This window comes from Bufo gargarizans, unplaced genomic scaffold, assembly GCF_014858855.1.
Source record: "Bufo gargarizans isolate SCDJY-AF-19 unplaced genomic scaffold, ASM1485885v1 original_scaffold_1290_pilon, whole genome shotgun sequence".
Taxonomy (NCBI): domain Eukaryota; kingdom Metazoa; phylum Chordata; class Amphibia; order Anura; family Bufonidae; genus Bufo; species Bufo gargarizans.
In genome coordinates, this window is record NW_025334295.1 from 63,924 (window position 1) to 86,795 (window position 22,872).

A 22,872-nucleotide genomic window follows, 5' to 3' on the forward strand; every position below is an offset into this window, starting at 1 on the left:
ATGCAGAGACAGTTGCCTGTAATGGTGAGGCAGGGAACTGTCCGTTCTCGGCTTCACCATTCGGCTCATCAGTCGGCGTTTCACAGCAGCAGGGAGGATGCGGTCAGAGATCCCACTATCACGCTGCTGGGCTGTGTAGGAGGAGCGATGCCGGCCCAGGAATCAGCCTCTGCTCCTTCTACACAGCCCAGCAGCGCATTGTGTGACTGTATCCTGCCTGCTGCTGCTGCTGGGGAGCATCGGCCGCTGAGTATCCTGCCTGCTGCTGCTGGGGAGCATCGGCCGCTGAGTATCCTGCCTGCTGCTGCTGGGGAGCATCGGCCGCTGAGTATCCTGCCTGCTGCTGCTGTGGAGCATCGGCCGCTGAGTATCCTGCCTGCTGCTGGGGAGCATCGGCCGCTGAGTATCCTGCCTGCTGCTGCTGTGGAGCATCGGCCGCTGAGTATCCTGCCTGCTGCTGTGGAGCATCGGCCGCTGAGTATCCTGCCTGCTGCTGCTGTGGAGCATCGGCCGCTGAGTATCCTGCCTGCTGCTGCTGGGGAGCATCGGCCGCTGAGTATCCTGCCTGCTGCTGTTGGGTAGCATCGGCCGCTGAGTATCCTGCCTGCTGCTGCTGGGGAGCATCGGCCGCTGAGTATACTGCCTGCTGCTGCTGGGGAGCATCGGCCGCTGAGCTCTAATCATCGGAGGAACTAGGTGAGTATTTACTGTTTTTTTTCTTTCTGTGAAGGGGCACATATCTGGGCATAGATACTGTGAAGAGAGCACATATCTGGGCATAACTACTGTGAGGGGGGCATTATACCGCTGTCTGCCTGCCTACCATCATGTCCTGTACTGTATGGCTGTTGCTGCCACCATCGTGCCACAGTGCTGTCTGCCTGCCTACCTACCATTATGTCATGTACCACACAGCTGCTGCTGCCGCCATCATGCCACAGTGCTGTCTGCCTGCCTACCTACCATTATGTCATGTACCACATAGCTGCTGCTGCCGCCATCATGCCACAGTGCTGTCTGCCTGCCTACCTACCATTATGTCATGTACCACATAGCTGCTGCTGCCGCCATCATGCCACTGCCGCTGTCTGCCTGCCCACCATCATGTTCTGCACCGTATGGCTGCTACTGCCACCATCATGCCACTGCCTGCCTACCATCATGTTCCATACAATATGGCTGCTACCGCTGCTGCAGTCATTGTGCTGCTGGCTGCCTATTATCATGCTCTGTACTATATGCCTGCTGCTGTCACCACTGCAGCTGCTACTCCCTGCTGTTAATCCCCTACTGCCACTACCAATACCAGTACACAGCCATCACTACTACGACTACGACTACCACCCCTAAACACAGGCACACACACTACAGCCTTGTCTGTTCTGCTGTGCTACTATTATTGCCACCACATGCCACTATTACCCTACCCTTTCCACTTCCACACTGTGTTGCTGCTGCTCCCAATTAAAAGGAAGACTTTTTCCAGCCTTATTCAGAACCTGCCAGTCTTTCTTCTGACATTAACATGTGTGAGGATCTGCCCCCGTTAAGGCATCATTTTTGGATGCTTGGTCCCAACAAGCTACTGTTTTTTCCCCCATAACATGTTTAAACACCATCTGCTGTCAATAAGAGATGATTTTTTTTGGAAACTTTCTAATATGAAAAAGCATAACACATGGGACAAAAATGTGTAAAAAAAAAAGAGAGAGATAATGAAAAGATATAATAATTCGGAGTCCTAGAAGACCTCAGAGTATCATATACCAATTTGCAGGCCAATTGGAGCATACTTGATTCCTGTAGAATCGATTCAGATACAAATAAAATAAAATAAAAAACATTTGATGAATCAGATACAGAATGGATTTCAAGAACGTCGCTCATCTCTAGGATGGGCCCCTATCACCTTACATTTTTGAGGTCTCGTTTTTGAGGTAACATCGGTTGTCCATTTGACCCAGTGTTACTGGATTTTCCATCTAATGAATCATTTCCATTTCATTCCTTGTATCTGTAGGAGCAGAAGCGGAGAAGGATGGCATTCCTGTCTTCAAATTCCCGCGCTGGCGAGTGAAGGGTCAGGCGCTTCCGGAGGTGGTGGAGCAATACAAATCAGTGGAGGCCGAGCTGAATGTCCTTCCATTCTGCTCTCAATTCATCCCCATGGAAGTCATCGATGCTCCAAAATATGGATCTGTCATCTATCATCCCTCCATCCTGCCGCGACATCGGGGGGCTTCCGCCATTAACTGGTAATTTTTCTGATTGTACATTTCATAACAGGTCAAACCTACATTTCGGGTTTAGATAGTTTGTATACCATAGATTAACTCTAGTTACATCCAGAGCTGAATTCAGAATTCTGCCAGCTTGAGAATGGCATTCAACAAAGTGTCTACAAAAAGAAACAACTGCCACATGGTCCTAACTCCTTGTGACCCATAGTCCATGCATACCGTACCACACAACTGGATCATTTATGCATGGTGTATATATAGCCTTTTATCACATAGGGTTAGTCATGGAGGACCCTGGTATCACCTTGGTACAAGGGCCCGGGTATCCAAGCCCCACTGCGGACTGTGCCCTTCACGCTCATATGACTTTTCTCTTGCAGGACGCTGATGCAGGGAGATAAGAAGGGCGGCTTCACCATATTTTGGGCAGATGACGGGCTGGATACGGGCGACATTATCCTGCAGAAAGAGTGCGACGTCCTCCCAGATGACACCGTCAATTCACTATACAACAGATTCCTCTTTCCCGAGGGAGTTAAAGGCATGGTCGGTATATCATTCGTCACATATTAAAGGGAATGTTCATCATTAGAGAAACATGCCTGCATTCTTCATTTACAGCGCCACACTTGTCCACAGGTTGTGTGTGGTATTGCAGCTAAGTCCTATTAGCTTCAATAGAGCGGAGCTGCAATACCAGATACAACCAATGAACAAGTGAGACGCTGTTTCTGGAAGAAAGAAAGCAGCCATGTGTTATTAATCGTAGATTGCGTTAATTCTGCATCCTTTACTGGCTGCGGTCAGTGTGGTCGGGCAGGATTAACTCTTTCAGTGGCTCACTTTCGGGGTGCTCACTCAGTCCAAGCTTAAGAACGTTTTTTTTAACATGAATTTCTTATCTAAATATTCTGCTCCAAGATCCAGAATTCTGCTACATGGAATACAGCAGATTTAGCAGAATGATTGATGCAGCTTTGGATGTGACTAGAGTATAATGTATGATTGGAACCGGACGGGTAGATTAAAGAGGACTGAGCAGCTGTGGGGGTACTTACTTTGCACAACAGTAAAACATCCTTGACATGAAATGGACCCAACCGTATGAGAATCCTGTTTTATTTCCAGGCTGAGTAAATATTTTTTTTGGCTCGTTGCTGGAGGAGTCAGGGTCACATGATCAGAGACCGAGCGGCAGTTCATGCTCAGCATTTTTTTTCCTCTCATGTGACTTTATAGTAAAATGCCAGTAACTCGGCACGCCACTGACATGCTGGATTATTGGAAATTCCAAACCATTGAACCACTATGTACATAGGACGATGTTGTTGCTGGAGATGTGGGCCCCCAGGTGGTGCAACCGATGGAGAAGTACCACCAACCCCCTGAAAACATGTCTGCAGAAGCACAGTAATTAGAAGACAGGGGAAGGAGGGGGTTGCAGCTGCAGCTTCTCTCTGTGTGGCTGCATGCTGTGAGAGGGGAGAGGGAGCTGCAGCCTCACAGACACACAGAGAGAAGCTGCAGCTGCACCCCCTCCCCTCTCACAGAAGGACAAGACAGGGGAAGGAGGGGGTTGCAGCTGCAGCTTCTCTCTGTGTGTCTGTGTGGCTGCATGCTGTGAGAGGGGAGAGGGAGCTGCAGGGAGTACACATCTGAATGGCTCAGAGCGTACAGCATATGCTGAGAGGAAAGATGTATATATTTAGGATATGTAGCGTTTCGGTGATCAGCTGGGCGTGCAGGGTGCGGACGTCTCTCTCAGCTGTGTCCCTGGAGACATTTAACATACACAATAATATAATAACCGTGCGCGGTGACTGCTCTGATGCAAGTTAACACCATAGAATATTCTGTGAAGGTGCAGATACTTTGCTTTGCTCATGAGGGGTCTATCTTTCAGGTGGAAGTCGTGCAGCTCATTGCACAAGGCTCCGCTCCCAGGATCCCACAACCAAGTGAAGGGGCCACGTATGACCCAATACAAAAGAAGGATAATGCAAAGGTCTGTGCAAATCCTAGTGTCCAGATAAGGAATTTCTGGGATGGTCGTCCTCACTCACTGGTGTTTTCTGTGCCAATCTGTAGATTAACTGGGACCAACCAGCAGAAGCAATACACAACTTCATCCGAGGGAATGATAAGGTGCCCGGAGCCTGGACCGAGGTCAATGGAAGTGTAAGTGCAGATCTGAAAGAAGGACATCTAGGGGGAGGGGGGCGATAGATAGATAGATAGATAGGAGATAGATAGATAATAGATAGATAGATAGATAGATAGATAGATAGATAGGAGATAGATAGATAGATAGATAGATAGATAGATAATAGATAGATAGATAGGAGATAGATAGATAGATAGATAGACAGATAGATAGATAGATAGATATTAGATAGATAGAAGATAGATAGATAGATAGATAGATAGATAGATAGATAGATAGATAGATAATAGATAGATAGGAGATAGATAATAGATAGATAGATAATAGATAGATAGATAGATAGGAGATAGATAATAGATAGATAGATAGATAGATAGATAGATAATAGATAGATAGATAGATGATAGATAGATAGATAGATATTAGATAGATGATAGATAGATAGATAGATAGATATGAGATAGGAGATAGATAGATAGATAGATAGATAGATAGATAGATAGATTCAAAGAAATTCCACAGCACTCCCAAAAGATAAATTAAAAGTAGTGTTCTATAATCACCAGACCGCGGTAATTTAAAAATCTTTTAATTTACTTTTTGGTAGTGCCGTGGGATTTCTTTGAATTTCTTTATTTGGATATTGGATCGTCTCCGCAGCCGCTGGGACACCAACCTTCCCTTTTTTCTACCGCTCACATCATTTGTCTTATAGATAGGTAGATACTTTAATACTTTTGTTTCCTTAATCCAGAAATTGACTTTTTTCGGTTCCTCCTTCACGTCTAATGGACCAAACCCAGATGGAGAACCTCTGGAGATTCCTGGGGCGTCACAACCAGCTGTGGTCACAAAGCACGGCCTGGTGCTTTATGGAAATGATGGAAAAACTGTAAGTGCTGTTTTTGGATTGTTAGCGATATTTTCATGCTACTGCTTAGGCCGGGTTCGCACTTGCTTTAGGGTATTTCCATTTATACGGAGAGTCCACAGGACTTAGTTTTCCGTCCTGCATAATGGAAACCAGACGGATCCGTTCTGCTTGCCCATAGACTTCTATTATGACAGATCAAAATGGAATGCCTCTTCAAGGCTTACGTTTTGCATTCCGTCTACGAATTCCGTTATAAATGGAACCTTTAACGGAATACCCTAACGCAAGTGTGGTAATCTTTGGTCTGCTGAGCGCTTTAGTTCCACAGATCCACATACAGGCTATAAGGATTGGTAAAGTACACATCACCTGCCGTTACCTGCATTGTGAGATACAGCGTCACCTTATAAGCTGCTGGGCCCCGGCATTATTGCATATATTTCTGGACTGCAATTTTTGTTAATTGTATCTAGGCTATTGCTACATTATATCGCAGTTTATTTGTAATTTATTTTTATTTTTATATATACTCCTTGAGGCACTCACTTTCTATATTTATAGTGTCCTTTTTTGTCTGTTGGAACCAGACACGTGAGATGCCACGGACTATATTATAGGTAGAGTGACATCGAGCTAAACATAGTTATATAAGTTTATTTCATCATTTTAACTTTATTTCATTATTACTGTATAAGATGAGCCGTTCATTATATAATCTTATTATATATTCAAACCTGTTACACTGTAATGAACCCCTGTCCCCCATTATCCAACTTTCCAAACAACTGTGGGACGATTCCTCCCGATTGTCATGACCTCCTCTCTCTCTGTAGTTTACTTCCTGGGGGAGAATATGACTTGCAAGTCCTTGGCACGTGCTCGTCATTGTCCCAAAAGGAGGCCTCAGCCAACCCCAGGCCCATGTCTCACAGGTCTCTGTATTTGATCGCAGCTGACTGTGAAGAACATCCAGTTTGAAGATGGGAAGATGATTCCAGCATCTCAATACTTTAAGTCGTCGGACAATGCAACCTTACAGCTGTCCCCAGAGGAGCAAGCCGTAGCGGATGAAATGCGAGTACGTCAGTCCAGAACCAGCCTCCATGAACATCCAGTAGACCAGTAGAAAGTCGGTAGGTAAACCACCTCTGTGTTTGTGTCATAGGCTGCCTGGAAGAGAATCCTCACCAATGTTCCTCAGATTGAAGACTCCACTGACTTCTTCAAGGCTGGAGCTGCATCTATGGATGTAATCAGGTGGGCTCATCACCATCAATATGTCATTAAGGAGTGTCCGTCAGCAGTTCTGACTAGGCTAAACTGCTTATAGTACTAGGTAGCGGCTGGGGAGAGCAGGACAAACTTAACTTTTATGGAGCTTTTATAATCAGGAGTAGTGTGGATATGAACTTTTATTCTGTCAAGTTCTGCTCCTGCAAGTGCTGGACTATGGCTGCTATTAGATATGGACTATGACTAGTATTAGATATGGACTATGACTAGTATTAGATATGGACTATGACTAGTATTAGATATGGACTATGGCTGATATTAGAGATGAACTATGGCTGGTATTAGATATGGACTATGGCTGGTATTAGATATGGACTATGGCTGATATTAGATATGGACTATTGCTGGTATTAGATATGGACTATGGCTGGTATTAGATATGGACTATGACTTGTATTATATATGGACTATGACTGGTATTAAATATGGACTATGGCTGGTATTAGATATGGACTATGACTAGTATAAGATATGGACTATGACTGGTATTAGATATTGACTATGGCTGGTATTAGATATGGACTATGGCTGGTATTAGATATGGACTATGGCTGGTATTAGATATGGACTATGACTGGCATTAGATATGGACTATGGCTGGTATTAGATATGGACTATGACTGGCATTAGATATGGACAATGGCTGGTATTAGATATGGACTATGGCTGGTATAAGATATGGACTATGGCTGGTATAAGATATGGACTATGGCTGGTATTAGATATGGACAATGGCTGGTATTAGATATGGACTATGGCTGGTTTGGTTATAGAGTGTTATCCGTGCACCTTAAATCCCTTTGGGGGTGTTTTTACAATGGGGTCCTGTGTACGTCCCTGGTGACCATCTTCCCTCTTCCTGTGCTCATATCTCCAGGCTGGTGGAGGAAGTGAAGCTGAAGTGTAAGGGGCTGCAGCTTCAGAATGAAGACGTCTATATGGCCACCAAGTTTGAGGAGTTCATTCAGCTGCTCGTGAGGAGGCTCCGAGGGGACGATGAGGAGGAAATACTCATAGATCACGTAAGATGGGGAAATACTCATCTGAACATGAATTTGTGTAGTTGCCCCCTAGTATCCCCCTCCCTCTCCTATATCAGGGGTTCAGGAAGCTGAGATACGGGTCACTGTTTGATGAGGTCCTTACACTGCAGAGATGCTTTTTCTGTCCCTCTGCAGGTGGAGAAGGACGTTAACAATATGAAGATCAGGATTCCTCATCAGCTTTTCATCAATGGACAGTTTGTGGACGCTGAAGGTGGGAAAACCTACGACACCATTAACCCCACGGACGGGGAGGTAAGTGTAATAAAAAAAAAAAATTCTCCTAACTGGATGAAGCTGGGAGACAGTGAAGGCTCTGCAGGGGCTTCCCAATGGTAACCCCTCCCACCAGTATGGAGCTTCCTCCGAGGACCAGTATGGCCAGGTGACCTCCGGGTTCATCCATGTTTCCTTCTCACAGGCCATTTGCAAAGTGTCCCTGGCCCAGGTGTCTGATATCAATATAGCTGTGGCTGCTGCCAGAGACGCCTTCGAGAACGGTGAATGGGGCAAAATGAATGCAAGGGATCGGGGCCGATTGATCTACAGGTGAGCTCCGTTGCATGTTCCTGTAAGCACCTGTGGGAGGTCAGGGCAGGTATATTGGGTGTCTGAAGGCTGAACAAGTGTCCTGATCTCCACGTACGGATGCATGCTCGGTTTGGCTGGGGGTACATGTATTCCTGATGGGGAATAAAGCCATTTCCAGACACTTCTGTCCCCTCTAGACAACTCTGTTCCTCTGAAGGTGACTTGACTCTCTTGGGAACAAAGGATTGGAGATGTTGAAATCCTTCTTTGCCTCAACAGTAGTTGAATGAACAGCAGTGAACATATTATAAGAAGATGGTCGGCCGATCGCATTGGTGGGTTCAGCCCATGTGTATGGCCACCTTTAGGTTGCATAGGGGTCATCTGCTGGTCTTGCTGAAAGTGGGAGTGCCACAGATGACCTGACATCCCTGGCTTGGGACCACCAAAAATCTTTAGGCCAGGTTCACACAGCATATTTTTCACAGTATGGAGGTATTTACTGTACAGTGCTATTCAGTCTACTGTATGGAACAGATTTTTAGGCACCATTACCTATGGCACTTACAGCTAGGCACGGTATGGTGGGTGGGGGGAGACGGTATGGTGGGTGGGGGGAGGCTACTGTAAAGTCTATTTCCCAGTGTCCCTTTCTTCTGTGTTGTCCCAGGCTTGCTGACCTCATGGAGGAGCACCAGGAAGAGCTGGCCACCATTGAGTCCATAGACTCGGGCGCCGTGTACACGTTGGCGCTGAAGACTCACGTGGGGATGTCCATACAGACCTTCCGATACTTTGCCGGCTGGTGTGATAAAATTCAGGTGATGCCCGAGAAAGTAACAGCCTCTCCTCATGGCGCCATTTTAGATCTATATAGCATCAGGTGTGAGGGGAGGCAACGGGGCAGTCTGCAATAGATTGGGACCCGGGTAATGGTCAACCCATGACCCTAAAGCTGCCAGAAGACTTGACTTGACTTGACATCTGAGGACCACGGCAGGACAGATTTACAATGTCAACATTAGGCAAAGAGAGCAAATGGGAACAGAAGAGGATGAAATCGGCTTAGGATCCTATATTCTTCATGGCAATTTGACCATAGGGGGGCGCTATTCCATGTACTTAGCGATAATTAGAATATTGCATGGAATTGTTTTCCAGGGCTCCACCATCCCAATTAATCAAGCTCGACCGAATCGGAATTTGACCTTCACCAAGAGAGAGCCCATTGGGTAAGTGTGCCACGCAGAGCTGAATGCAGCGCCCGGGTAAACTGCACGCCTGGTACAGAAACTTTCCTGACATTACCATGAAAGGTTTGGCATGTTGTAAGGGAGCAACCAATATCTTAGGGTGGTCCACACAATGCCATGACTGATGCATCTTGACAAAAATGTATGAGAGGCACTGATGGAAATGCAACAGCACCTCATCGAACCTTGTGACGCCCCCTACCTGCCACCAGAAGCCCCTTCTGCTATGCTCAGTCACCGGTGGACTCTTAGGCATTGTTTCCGGCCCCCGGAGACTCTTGATGTTTCCAGAAAGTCACAGCAATGGTGATTACATTTTACAGGTCCTCTTGGCTCTTCTGTGTAGCCACAATGGCTCCTGGGGGGCGGGGAATATATACATATATTAGCATAACTTATTCACCATTTTACTGCCATATGGTTGGCACTTTAGGGTACCCTCTAGGGACATCTATGAGCTGTTTTAGTTTAAAGAGACAGTTCTGGTTTCATGTGTGTCTCCTTTAAATATTGCCCTATGTACATGTGAGATAGATGATAATAATATACTGGTAACATAACATGTGGCAATGAAATATGTTGTTTTTTTTTCCGCAGAGTGTGTGGAATCGTCATCCCCTGGAACTACCCACTCATGATGTTGGCATGGAAAACAGCAGCTTGTCTGGCAGCAGGTAACACGGTGGTGCTGAAGCCGGCTCAGGTGAGATACATCAGATGTGCTCAGCTCTGTGGGTGCACATTGACATTTCTAGAAACAAGTTGCAACATAGTGACTCCACAAGCAGAATAGTGAGTGCAGCTCTGGAGGATAATACAGGATGTAACTCAGGATCCGTGCATGATAAGTAATGTATGTACACAGTGACTGCACCAGCAGAATAGTGAGTGCAGCTCTGGAGTATAATACAGGATGTAACTCAGGATCAGTACAGGATAAGTAATGTATGTACACAGTGACTGCACCAGCAGAATAGTGAGTGCAGCTCTGGAGTATAGTACAGGATGTAACTGAGGATCAGTACAGGATAAGTAATGTATGTACACAGTGACTGCACCAGCAGAATAGTGAGTGCAGCTCTGGAGTATAATACAGGATGTAACTCAGGAACAGTACAGGATAAGTAATGTATGTACACAGTGAGTGCACCAGCAGAATAGTGAGTGCAGCTCTGGAGTATAATACAGGATGTAACTCAGGATCAGTACAGGATAAGTGATGTATGTACACAGTGACTGCACCAGCAGAATAGTGAGTGCAGCTCTGGAGTATAATACAGGATGTAACTCAGGATCAGTACAGGATAAGTAATGTAATGTATGTACACAGTGACTGCACCAGCAGAACAGTGAGTGCAGCTCTGGAGTATAATACAGGATGTAACTGAGGATCAGTACAGGATAAGTAATGTATGTACACAGTGACTGCACCAGCAGAATAGTGAGTGCAGCTCTGGAGTATAATACAGGATGTAACTCAGGATCAGTACAGGATAAGTAATGTATGTACACAGTGACTGCACCAGCAGAATAGTGAGTGCAGCTCTGGAGTATAATACAGGATGTAACTCAGGATCAGTATAGGATAAGTAATGTATGTACACAGTGACTGCACCAGCAGAATAGTGAGTGCAGCTCTGGAGTATAATACAGGATGTAACTCAGGATCAGTACAGGATAAGTAATGTATGTACACAGTGACTGCACCAGCAGAATAGTGAGTGCAGCTCTGGAGTATAATACAGGATGTAACTCAGGATCAGTACAGGATAAGTAATGTATGTACACAGTGACTGCACCAGCAGAATAGTGAGTGCAGCTCTGGAGTATAATACAGGATGTAACTCAGGATCAGTACAGGATAAGTAATGTATGTGCACAGTGACTGCACCAGCAGAATAGTGAGTGCAGCTCTGGAGTATAATACAGGATGTAACTCAGGATCAGTACAGGATAAGTAATGTAATGCACTTTATTTATTATAACATTGTTTTCCATCTTCTGAAGGTCAGCTAATGTAAATCAGTTGCCAAATTGTACTGTGTGTAAATTAGAAATCTACATTTTATAATTGTCATTTTCGGCAGGTGACCCCATTAACAGCTCTGAAATTTGCTGAATTAACTGTAAAAGCCGGATTTCCTAAAGGAGTAGTTAATATCCTGCCTGGAGCTGGTAGGTGCCGTACACCCAAGATCACAAACCCAAACCTCTCAATAAACAAACAAGATAAATAAATAAATAAATCAGATTCTTCTCTAGAAAAATTCACTGTGAAAATTATAGGGAAGGGAGGGTTCACATCCCCTTTTATGCCTCCGTTTGACGTATACATTAGAAAAAAAGGTTACAAAAACGCAGCACATCACGTTCTTGTATCCTGCACAGTCCGGTAAAAAGAAAGTATACGTTTATTTTATTTTTTTACAATGGAACTCTATGGTGAACGGATGCCACTGTACGGAATCTGTCGGAGGCATCCGTTTGTGTGAACCCAGCCTACGAATCTCACTGCTCTTTTCACTTCACTTAGGATCTCTTATTGGACAACGTCTTTCGGATCATCCTGATGTCAGGAAATTAGGATTCACAGGGTCCACCCCCATAGGGAAGCATATCATGAAAAGGTGAGTTTCGAGGATTCTTAAAATATTTTTGAACATATAGAGAAGTATTTGAGAAGTTTTGAGGTGTCATGTATTAGAGGGGTTGTCCCAAGATTCAAAAGTACCCCCTATCCATAGCATAGGGGATACGTGTCTGGGGTCCAGTCACAGGTAAATAGTGAGGAGGACACGGCGCCCACACAAGTGCTGTGACCCCTTCAAATATTTCATGGCTGGGGTGCTGGGCGTCAGACCATCGCCGATCTGATATCGATGACCTATCCTGAGAATATTATGCCACTATACACAGTCCCTTTAAATATTTTTTAAGGTGGCTATACACATTAGATGAATGTCAGATGGACCCCGGATTTCATTGGACTGACCATCTAATATATTTAGGGCTGTTGGATTTCTGCATAAGGAAGGTAAACTGCCGATGGGAGGCGTCTGGCAGCATCCCCCCCCCCTCCCTTATGAGAACACATGCATGCTCAGCCGTCCGAGCATGCATGTGTATGGGGCTGTCAGGGGGAGTAGCTTTCGGCTATCTAAAAAGCATGTCCAGCTTAAGTATCTTCTTTCCTCTTTCAGTTGTGCAGTGAGTAATGTGAAGAAGGTGTCACTGGAGCTCGGAGGGAAATCTCCTCTGATCATCTTCAGTGACTCTGACCTGGACAAAGCTGTACGGATGGTAAGGTTTTATGGCCAAGAATTTTATTAGGAGCTGATAAAAGGCAATGCAGTAGCAGTTCTTCTTATTCGGTGCATTGCCACTAGGTGGCGCTCCGGACCATTCCTGCACATTTTTTCTTTCTTTGCTTTGGACTAAACCCACAATGACCCATTATTTGATGTCTGTATGAAATTCTGCAGTGATATGGATGATTTTTGTTCCTGTTCCATCAGGGGATGGGTGCCGTGTTCTTTAATAAAGGTGAAAACTGCATCGCTGCCGGGCGGCTATTTGTGGAGGACTCAATTCATGATGAGTTTGTGAAGAGAGTGGTGAGTAAACTGACACATGAAGACACGTCTTCTGGTCTGCAACAACCATAATCGCAACTTTTCCAGGTGGAAGAAGTAAAAAAGATGAAGATTGGAGACCCACTGGACAGGTCCACAGACCACGGACCCCAGAACCACAAGGCCCACCTAGATAAACTAATTGAGTATTGCCAAATGGGCGTGACGGAGGGCGCCACGCTGGTGTACGGTGGAAAACAGGTCCCAAGACCAGGTGAGCTCTGAGCTAGGAGACCAAATGAAAGTGGCCGTGTATGTCAGAACCGGTATGTCCTGTTATCCCCTGGTTCATGGTGCATGCTGCGACTTGTAGTGCTTCGACAGTCACAACAGGGACCATCCATAGACATCATGCTATAGGGTCAGTGATGGGAAATACCTCTAGGTGGCGCTCACCTCCTGCCTTGTGCACCGCTCACTGATTCCTGGACTGGGTCAGGATCCTCTGCCAGTCTGGTCATATCTGTGCGCCAGGCGGCGGGTATCCTGCCAGGAACCCCATGTGCAGCATTAATGCAGGAAGGGGAGAAAGTCAGAACACAGGGCGGCTGGAATGTACACCGAGCCGGCGAGACCAGCGGGACACTAAAATCTGCTCCTTCAGACTTCGCATCAAGCTGCATCATAAAACATGTCTGAAAGGACGCTGCATGATTCCCATGCATTTCAGTTCCCCACCATTACAAAATCTCTGCTTGCTGCCAGTAAATGGGGGCATGCTTCTTTATGTCCAGAAGTTAAAATCCTGTACAGACTTAGGGCTCATGTACACGATCGCACCGTGTTTTGGGGTCTGCAAATTGCGGATCTGCAAAAAAAAGGATGCTGCCCATAATAGAAATGGCTATTCTTGGCCGCAAAATTGACAAGGGTAGGACAAGCTCATTTTTTTTTGCGGACCACGGAACGGAGCAACGTGTGCTGTCCGCATCTTTTGTGGCCCCATTGGAGTGAATGGGTCCGCATCCGACCTGCAAAAAATGCGGCCCGGATGCGGACCCAAACAATGTTCGTGTGCATGAGCCCTTAATACTGAGTGGATGCTACAGTTGTATCCAGTGTAGAAAATGTAATAATGTATCAATATATCTTCCTCCATAAGTGACCCCCCCCCCCACATTTCTCTTGCTGAATATCCTCTGATCGTCATTTCCCGTCTGACTAAATCTCATTATTTTTTATCTGAAGGCTTCTTCTTCGAGCCGACCATATTCACAGATGTGGCAGATCACATGTTCATCGCTAAAGAAGAGTCGTTTGGTCCCGTAATGATCATCTCGAGGTTTTCGGACAGGTAGGAGGTTATAATCAGCCTGACCGGCATAGAAACTGAATATAGAAAAAGATTTGCTACAGAGTAACCATTCTTGGCAAACAGACAATAGCGCCCCCTGATGTAAGGACTAAACTACTGCAGATCTGGGAAAACATGGCTGATTTCTTCCAACAACAGCGCCACTATTGTCCACAGGTTGTGAGCGGCACTGCAGTATTACAGCTGTAATATCAGACACAACCCACGGACTGAGGTGGAGCTGTTTTGGAGGAATCCCTTTAAATGCACATGCATCCTCTTCCTCAGGTCTCTTGGGGAATCACATAGATGTTTTATAGCAGAGATCTGTAACCTTCCGCACTCCAGCTGCTACAAAACCACAACTACCAGCATGCACATTTACGCGGCTGTTCCTGTAACTCTTATAGAAGTGAGAGGAGGATTCTGGGAGTTGTAGTTCCTGGATCCCCAGAGGTTGCTGATCCCTATTTTATAGGGATATGTCCTGTCTAATTTCCTAGTCCTGCAATGACTTGTTCTTCCATTAGAGGGCGCTGCTGCTGCTGGGTCATCATTCCCCTTTTATTCCAGTGATATTGACGGGGTCTTGAAGAGGGCGAATGACACCGAGTTTGGTCTGGCATCTGGAGTATTTACCCGAGACATTGGCAAGGCCCTGTACGTGAGCGAGAAGCTCCAGGCCGGCACCGTCTTCATCAACACCTACAACAAAACCGACGTCGCTGCGCCATTCGGGGGCTTCAAACAGTCCGGGTTTGGGAAGGATTTAGGTGAGGATCAATGTCGTTCTGCATTATTATATTACATATCTGATCTTGTCTGGGGAAAGTTGGGTGACAACCAATAGAGAGACTAATAGGTCTCTTATAGGGGGTACCACCTAGCTTTTTTGGGGTCCTGAAAAGCAAATACGGGGGGTGCAAAACATGTATCCATGGCAAATATGATTAGCTATGGATTCCGCATCATACTTTGTACTAAGTTTCCCACTCAGGGAATGAGGCCACATTGTCATAGTGACATGTCAGACCTTTTTTATCAGCGGGGTCCGGATACTGAGGGCCCCATCCCCAGGAGGGGGCAGCAGCGCTCAGCTGGAGCTTTATATCCCAGAACCATATGAGGATTTTCAGATTTTTTATTTCCTGTTGCCACCTTCTGGTCCTAGCGCGGTACTGCACCCAATAAGAAAAAAAAAATCCTACTTTTAATGCTTTTTTTTCTTATGCAGGTGAAGAAGCGCTGAATGAATATCTAAAGACGAAAGCCGTTACTATCGAGTACTAGAAACAGGACGCCACCGTGTATAGGGTCGTCTTATAAAAACCGTCAAATCATTGCTCTGAGCAAAGATACATTTAAAGAGAAACGTTTGGGACTAGGGTTAAGCGAACCCAAACTACAAAGTTTGGGTTCGTACTGAACTTTGCGACTTCGGGTACCCGGACCTGAACCCGGACTTTTTCACTGAAGTACGGGTTCGGTGTTCGGGGGATTTTATTACCCTCCTCTGCTCCCTATCTAACCTTTCTAATTCGCCTCTTCCCCTATCCGACCACAACCTACTCACCTTCTCTTCACTGGTCTCTACTGCTGCTCCCCCGGTCCGGACACTAGCACACCCGCAGGAAACCTAAACCTCTCAACTTTTGCCTGCTTTCTGACTCTCTTCTGCCACTCTCTACTGTTTGTTCCCTCCAAGACCCAGATGCTGCCACCACCCTATATAACACCACCATAAGTACAGCTCTGGACACTGTTACCCCCCCTCACACACAACAAAACCCGAAAAATCAACAGACCAACCTGGCCAAAAAACAGGGCTGCTGAGCGGCGATGAAAGAAATCCCATTCTAAGCAATCCCTCCTCATATTCAAGTCCTAACTCGCTGATGCAAAACAGGCGACTTCTCATCTCTCATATCTTCCCTGTCCCACAGCCCTAAACAACTTTTTTACACTTTTATCTCCCTTCTCCGTCCCCTCTACACAACTGCTCGGTCCTCACAGAATTACAGAAGAAAAACTCTCCACCCTACGCTCCAGATCACATCTCACCATCTGTGCACTTGACCCAATCCCATCCCACCTCATCCCTAACCTCACCGCAGTGTTTATCCCAGCCCTAACTCATCTCTTCAACCTATCACTAGCCTCTGGTGTCTTCCCCTCTGGTTTTAAACATGCTACCATTACACCCATCCTCAAAAAGCCTTCCCTCGAGCCCATCTTCTTTGTCCAGTTATCGCCCCATATCACTTCTTCCGTATGCCTCAAAGCTACTTGAACAACATGTCCATTCGGAACTGTCCTCTCATCTCTCCTCCTGCTCCCTCTTAGAAACTAAGAAACATAGAAACCTAGAATGTGTCTGCAGATAAGAACCATTTGGCCCATCTAGTCTGCCCAATATACTGAATACTATGGATAGCCCCTGGCCCTATCTTATATGAAGGATGGCCTTATGCCTATCCCATGCATGCTTAAACTCCTCCACTGTATTTGCAGCTACCACTTCTGCAGGAAGGCTATTCCATGCATCCACTACTCTCTCAGTAAAGTAATACTTCCTGATATTACTTTTAAACCTTTGCTCCTCTAATTTAAAACTATGTCCTCTTGTAGCAAATATTCTCTCCTCTTTTACCTTGTTGACTCCCTTTATGTATTTAGCAGTTTCTCTCATATCCCCTCTGTCTCTTCTTTCTTCCAAGCTACACATGTTAAGCTCCTTTAACCTTTCCTGGTAAGTTTTATCCTGCAATCCATGTACCAGTTTAGTAGCTCTTCTCTGAACTCTCTCCAAAGTATCAGTATCCTTCTGGAGATATGGCCTCCAGTACTGAGCACAATACTCCAGATGAGGTCTCACTAGTGCTCTGTAGAGCGGCATGAGCACCTCCCTCTGTCTACTGGTAATGCCTCTCCCTATACACCCCAGCATTCTGCTAGCATCTCCTGCTGCTCTATGACATGGTCTGCCTACCTTTAAGTCTTCTGAAATAATGACCCCTAAATCCCTTTCCTCAGATACTGAGGTTAGGACTGTATCACTGATTGTATATTCTGCTCTTGGGTTTTTACGTCCCAGGTGCATTATCTTGCACTTATCAACATAAAATTTTAGTTGCCAGATTTTTGACCATTCCTCTAGTTTTCCTAAATCCTTTTCCATTCGGTGTATCCGTCCAGGAACATCAACCCTGTTACAAATCTTTGTGTCATCAGTAAAAAGACACACCTTACCATTGAGTCCTTCTGCAATTTCGCTGATAAAGATATTAAACAATATGGGTCCCAGAACAGATCCCTGAGGTACCCCACTGGTAACAAGACCTTGGTCTGAATATACTCCATTGACTACAACCCTCTGTTGTCTGTCCCTCAGCCACTGCCTAATCCATTCAACAATATGGGAGTCCAAGCCCAAAGACTGCACTTTATTGATAAGCCTTCTGTGTGGGACAGTATCAAAAGCCTTACTGAGGTCTAGATAAGTGATGTCTACTGCACCTCAGCCATCTATTATTTTAGTCACCCAATCAAAAAAATCAATAAGATTAGTTTGACATGATCTCCCTGAAGTAAACCCATGCTGTTTTTCATCTTTCAATCCATGGGATTTTAGATGTTCCACAATCCTCTCCTTAAGTATGGTTTCCATTAATTTCCCCACTATTGATGTCAGGCTTACTGGCCTATAGTTGCCCGATTCCTCCCTACTACCTTTCTTGTGAATGGGCACAACATTTGCTAATTTCCAATCTTCTGGGACGACTCCTGTTGCCAGTGATTGGTTAAATAAATCTGTTAATGGTTTTGCTAGTTCACCGCTGAGCTCTTGATAGCTTTGGGTGTATCCCATCAGGCCCCTGGGACTTATTTGTATTCATTTTTGACATCTGACTTAGAACCTCTTCCTCTGTAAACACACATGCATCAAAAGATTCATTAGTCTTCCTTCCTAACTGAGGTCCTTTTCCTTCATTTTCCTTTGTAAAAACTGAACAGAGGTATTCATTGAGGCAGTCAGCTAGTTCTTTATCTTCTTCCATATACCTATACTTAGACCGCCTACAATCTGGCTTCCGACTCCCCCACTCGACTGAGACTGCCCTTACCAAAGTCACCAATGACCTACTAACAGCCAAAACAAAAAAACATTACTCTGTCCACCTTCTCCTTGAACTGTCCTCTGCCTTCTCCATTACTCTGTCCTCCTTCTCCTTGACCTGTCCTCTGCCTCTGACACTGTTGACCCCTCCCTTCTGTTGCAAACTCTCTCATCTTTCGGCATCACTGACCTGGCACTCTCCTGGATCACATCATACCTCACAGACCGGACGTTTAGCGTCTCCCACTCTCGCACCACCTCCTCGTCTCATTCCCTCTCTGTTGGTGTCCTGCAAGGCTCTGTCCTAGGACCCCTGCTCTTCTCTATCTACACCCTTGGCCTGGGACAGCTCATAGAGTCCCATGGCTTTCAGTATCACTCTTATGCTGACGACACACAGATCTACCTCTCTGGTCCAGACATCACCACCTTACTATCCAGAATCCCACAATGCCTATCTTCCATATCCTCCTTCTTCTTCTCCTCTCACTTTCTAAAACTTAACATAGAAAAAACAGAACTCATCATCTTTCCCCCATCTTGCTCAACCCCCCAACAAACCTATCTATCACGATCAATAGCTGCACACTCTCCCCGGTCAACCAAGTCCGCTGCCTTGGAGTGACCCTCTTCTTCCGATCGCTTCCAACTCAAAAACATCTCCCGCATCCGCACTTTCCTCAACTTTGAATCTGCGAAAACGCTTGTACATGCCCTCATCATCTCCCGCCTAGACTACGTCAACACTCTCCTCTGTGGCCTCCCATCCAGCACTCTCGCACCCAACCAATCTATCCTCAACTCTGCTGCCCGACTAATCCCCCTCTCACCCTGTTACTCCTCTGCCTCTCCCCTCTGCCAATCCCTTCACTGGCCCCCATTGCCCAGCGAATTCACTTCAAAGTACTAACAAATACATACAAGGCCGTCCATAACCTGTCCCCTCCCTACATCTCTGAGCTACTTTCCCGATACATCCCCACACTCTCTGATCCTCACAAGACCTCCTTCTCTCCTCTTATCACCTCTTCCCACAATCGACTCCAGGATTTCTCCCGTGCATCCCCCATACTCTGGAACTCGCTGCCCCAACATATCAGACTCTCACCGACAGTGGAATCCTTCAAAAGAAACCTGAAAACCCCCCTCTTCAGACAAGCCTACAACCAGTGACCCTGCTGCCTCTATACCGCCACGACCAGCTTCACCCGCACCTACTGTGCCCTTCTCCCATACTATGTAGATTGTAAGCCTCGCGGGCAGGGCCCTCTCTCCTCCTGTACCAGTCTGTAACTCGTCTTGTTTATGATTAGTGCAATTGTCTGTATCATGTATGTGCACCGCTTCTCATATGTACAGCGCTATGGAATGAATGGCGCTTTAATAATAAATAATAATAATAAAATAGTCATAAAATAGAAAAAAAATACTTTGTAAGTAACAGATTCTGGGTGACAACCCGAGTGGCAAGCATTGCAGCGCCCATACTGGCTGTCACCCAGCATTCCACAGTCTCTGACATATTCGGTGTTAGGATGAGGTAGACGCTTGTTTCTTATGGCACTCAAGAAGACGAGCAATAAAAGAGAGAAAGGCCAGCACCTGAAATTGAAATTCTCCGTATTTATTAGCCTTTAAATCGCCCTGGGTCCGACGTGTTTTGGAGAAGAGGTCTTTTCCCGGCTATGAAACGCGTCAGCCATTGTGGCAGCTTTAATAGCTCATAAATAACGCAGAAAGGATTTTAATTTAAGCGCTGATCGCTCTCGGTTTTCCTCGCTGAGTTGCCGGTCTTTTAGATGATACAAGATGTGGTCTCTCCCTGGGGAAATATAAAGATATGAGCTATATAGGAAAGTGTTCCTGCTCTGTGCCTCGGGGCTTACTGTAGGTGTAACCTCAAGAAACAGATCTCTGTGTCAGTGCTTACTATCATTCCAGCATTCTATTCGTAAGTACAGCTCTGGACACTGTTGCCCCCCCCTCGCACACAACAAAACCCAAAAAATCAGCAGACAACCCTGGCACCAACCTGACCAAAAAACAGACAAGCTTCCAGGGCTGCTGAGCGGCGATGGAAGAAATCCCATTCTAAGGATCACTTAAAGGGAACCTGTCACCTCCCAAAACCATCCCAAGCCGCCAGCAGTACCTGCGTGTTTCTGATGCTGCCTTTCTTCCTGAAGGCAGATGCAGCAAAAGTACTGAAAACGTTGTTTTATCCCCTACCCGGCGCGCTTCTCCACACATGCCTGAAGTCGAGGGGGCAGCGGCCTCCTTGCTTCAAGTCACGGTAACCACGCCCCTTCCCTGCCCCTTCGCTGTGACTGACAGCGCTTATGCAGAGAGTTCGGCAAAGCCATCCGAACTGCCAGCTGTCAGTCACAGCGAAGGGGCAGGGCAGGGGGCGTGGTTACCGTGACTTGAAGCAAGGAGGCCGCTGCCCCCTCGACTTCAGGCATGTGTGGAGAAGCGCGCCAGGCCGGGGATAAAACAACGTTTTAAGTACTTTTGCTGCATCTGCCTTCAGGAAGAAAGGCATCATCAGAAACACGCTGCTCGCTACACGCAGGTACTGCTGGCGGCTTGGGAAGGTTTCGGGAGGTGACAGGTTCCCTTTAACCGCATACAGACAATCCCTCCTCATAGTCAAGTCCTCACTCGCTGATGCAAAACAGGCGACTTCCCATCTCTCATATCTTCCCTGGCCCACAGCCTTAAACAACTTTTTAACACTTTTATCTCCCTTCTCCGTCCCCCCGGCGCCCCCACCTTCTCCTCTCATCTCCTCTGAGGACTTTGCCAAATACTTTAAACAAAAGATCGTCAACATCAGAGAAAGCTTCAGTGCACATTCCCCACAGACCCTCCACACAACCGCTCAGCCCTCTTCTCCCAAAAACCACTTCTCCACCATTACAGAAGAAAAACTCTCCACTTTTACTCTCCAGATCACATCTCACCACCTGTGCACTTGACACAATCCCATCCCACCTCATCCCTAACCTCACCACAGTGTTTATCCCAGCCCTAACTCATCTCTTCAACCTATCACTAACCTCTGGGGTCTTCCCCTCTGGTTTTAAACATGCCACCATTACACTCATCCTCAAAAAGCCTTCACTTGACCCGTCTTCTTTGTCCAGTTATCGCCCCATGTCACTTCTTCCATGAGCCTCAAAGCTACTTGAACAACATGTCCATTCTGAACTGTCCTCTCACCTCTCCTCCTGCTCCCTCTTTGACCGCCTACAATCTGGCTTCCGACCCCACCACTCGACTGAGACTGCCCTCAACAAAGTCACCAATGACCTACTAACAGCCAAAACCAAGAAACAATACTCTGTCCTCCTTCTCCTTGACCTGTCCTCTGCCTTCGACGCTGTTGACCACTCCATTCTGTTGCAAACTCTCTTGGCATCACTGACCTGGCCCTCTCCTGGATCACATCATACCTCACAGACCGGACGTTTAGCGTCTCCCACTCCCGCACCACCTCCTCGTCTCATTCCCTCTCTGTTGGTGTCCCGCAAGGCTCTGTCCTAGGACCCCTGCTCTTCTCTATCTACACTTTTGGCGTGAAACATCTCATAGAGTCCCATGGTTTTCAGTATCACTCTTATGCTGACGACACACAAATCTACCTCTCTGGTCCAGACATCACCACCTTACTATCAAGAATCCCACAATGTCTATCTGCTATATCCTCCTCCTTCTTCTCTTCTCGCTTTCTAAAACTTAACATGGATAAGACAGAATTCATCATCTTTCCCCATCTTGCTCACCCCCCCCCCCCCCGCCCCCCCAACAAACCTATCTGTCACGATCAATGGCTGCACACTCTCCCGGTCAACCAAGTCCGCTGCCTTGGAGTGACCTTGGATTCTGCCCTTTCCTTCCGACCGCACATCCAAGCCCTTTCCACCACCTGCCGCCTCCAACTCAAAAACATCTCCCGCTTTCCTTAACTTTGAATCAGCGAAAATGCTTGTACATACCCTCATCATCTCCCGCCTAGACTACTGCAACACTCTCCTCTGTGGCCTCCCATCTAGCACTCTCGCACCCCTCCAATCTATCCTCAACTCTGCTGCCCGACTAATCCACCTCTCACCCTATTACTCCTCTGCCAATCCCTTCACTGGCTCCCCATTGCCCCAGCGAATTCAGTTCAAAGTACTAACAAATACATACAAGGCCGTCCATAACCTGTCCCCTCCCTACATCTCTGAGCTCCCGATACACCCCCACACGCACTCTCCGATCCTCACAAGACCTCCTTCTCTCCTCTCCTCTTATCGCCTCTTCCCACAATCTCCTCCAGGATTCCTCCCGTGCATCCCCCATACTTTGGAACTCGCTGCCCCAACATATCAGACTCTCACCGACAGTGGAATCCTTCAAAAGAAACCTGAAAACCCACCTCTTCAG

General features: G+C 46.4%; 1 protein-coding gene across 1 annotated transcript in view; it reads left to right on the plus strand.

Moving 5' to 3' along the window:
- LOC122923157 (cytosolic 10-formyltetrahydrofolate dehydrogenase-like) overlaps positions 1-16,098 on the plus strand; it is a 41,831-nt gene extending 25,733 nt beyond the window's left edge. Inside the window, exons 3-23 of the mRNA XM_044273888.1 lie at positions 2,021-2,255; positions 2,621-2,786; positions 4,144-4,245; positions 4,329-4,418; positions 5,159-5,296; positions 6,231-6,356; positions 6,444-6,535; positions 7,449-7,593; positions 7,750-7,869; positions 8,036-8,163; positions 8,816-8,966; positions 9,307-9,377; positions 9,996-10,101; positions 11,486-11,573; positions 11,932-12,025; positions 12,599-12,698; positions 12,914-13,012; positions 13,079-13,244; positions 14,219-14,324; positions 14,898-15,097; positions 15,559-16,098. Coding sequence (XP_044129823.1) covers positions 2,021-2,255; positions 2,621-2,786; positions 4,144-4,245; positions 4,329-4,418; positions 5,159-5,296; positions 6,231-6,356; positions 6,444-6,535; positions 7,449-7,593; positions 7,750-7,869; positions 8,036-8,163; positions 8,816-8,966; positions 9,307-9,377; positions 9,996-10,101; positions 11,486-11,573; positions 11,932-12,025; positions 12,599-12,698; positions 12,914-13,012; positions 13,079-13,244; positions 14,219-14,324; positions 14,898-15,097; positions 15,559-15,614 — 2,579 coding nt within the window. The 3' untranslated portion in view covers positions 15,615-16,098. The remainder of the gene's footprint in view (positions 1-2,020; positions 2,256-2,620; positions 2,787-4,143; positions 4,246-4,328; positions 4,419-5,158; positions 5,297-6,230; positions 6,357-6,443; positions 6,536-7,448; positions 7,594-7,749; positions 7,870-8,035; positions 8,164-8,815; positions 8,967-9,306; positions 9,378-9,995; positions 10,102-11,485; positions 11,574-11,931; positions 12,026-12,598; positions 12,699-12,913; positions 13,013-13,078; positions 13,245-14,218; positions 14,325-14,897; positions 15,098-15,558) is intronic.
- The last annotated feature ends 6,774 nt before the right edge of the window (positions 16,099-22,872 follow it).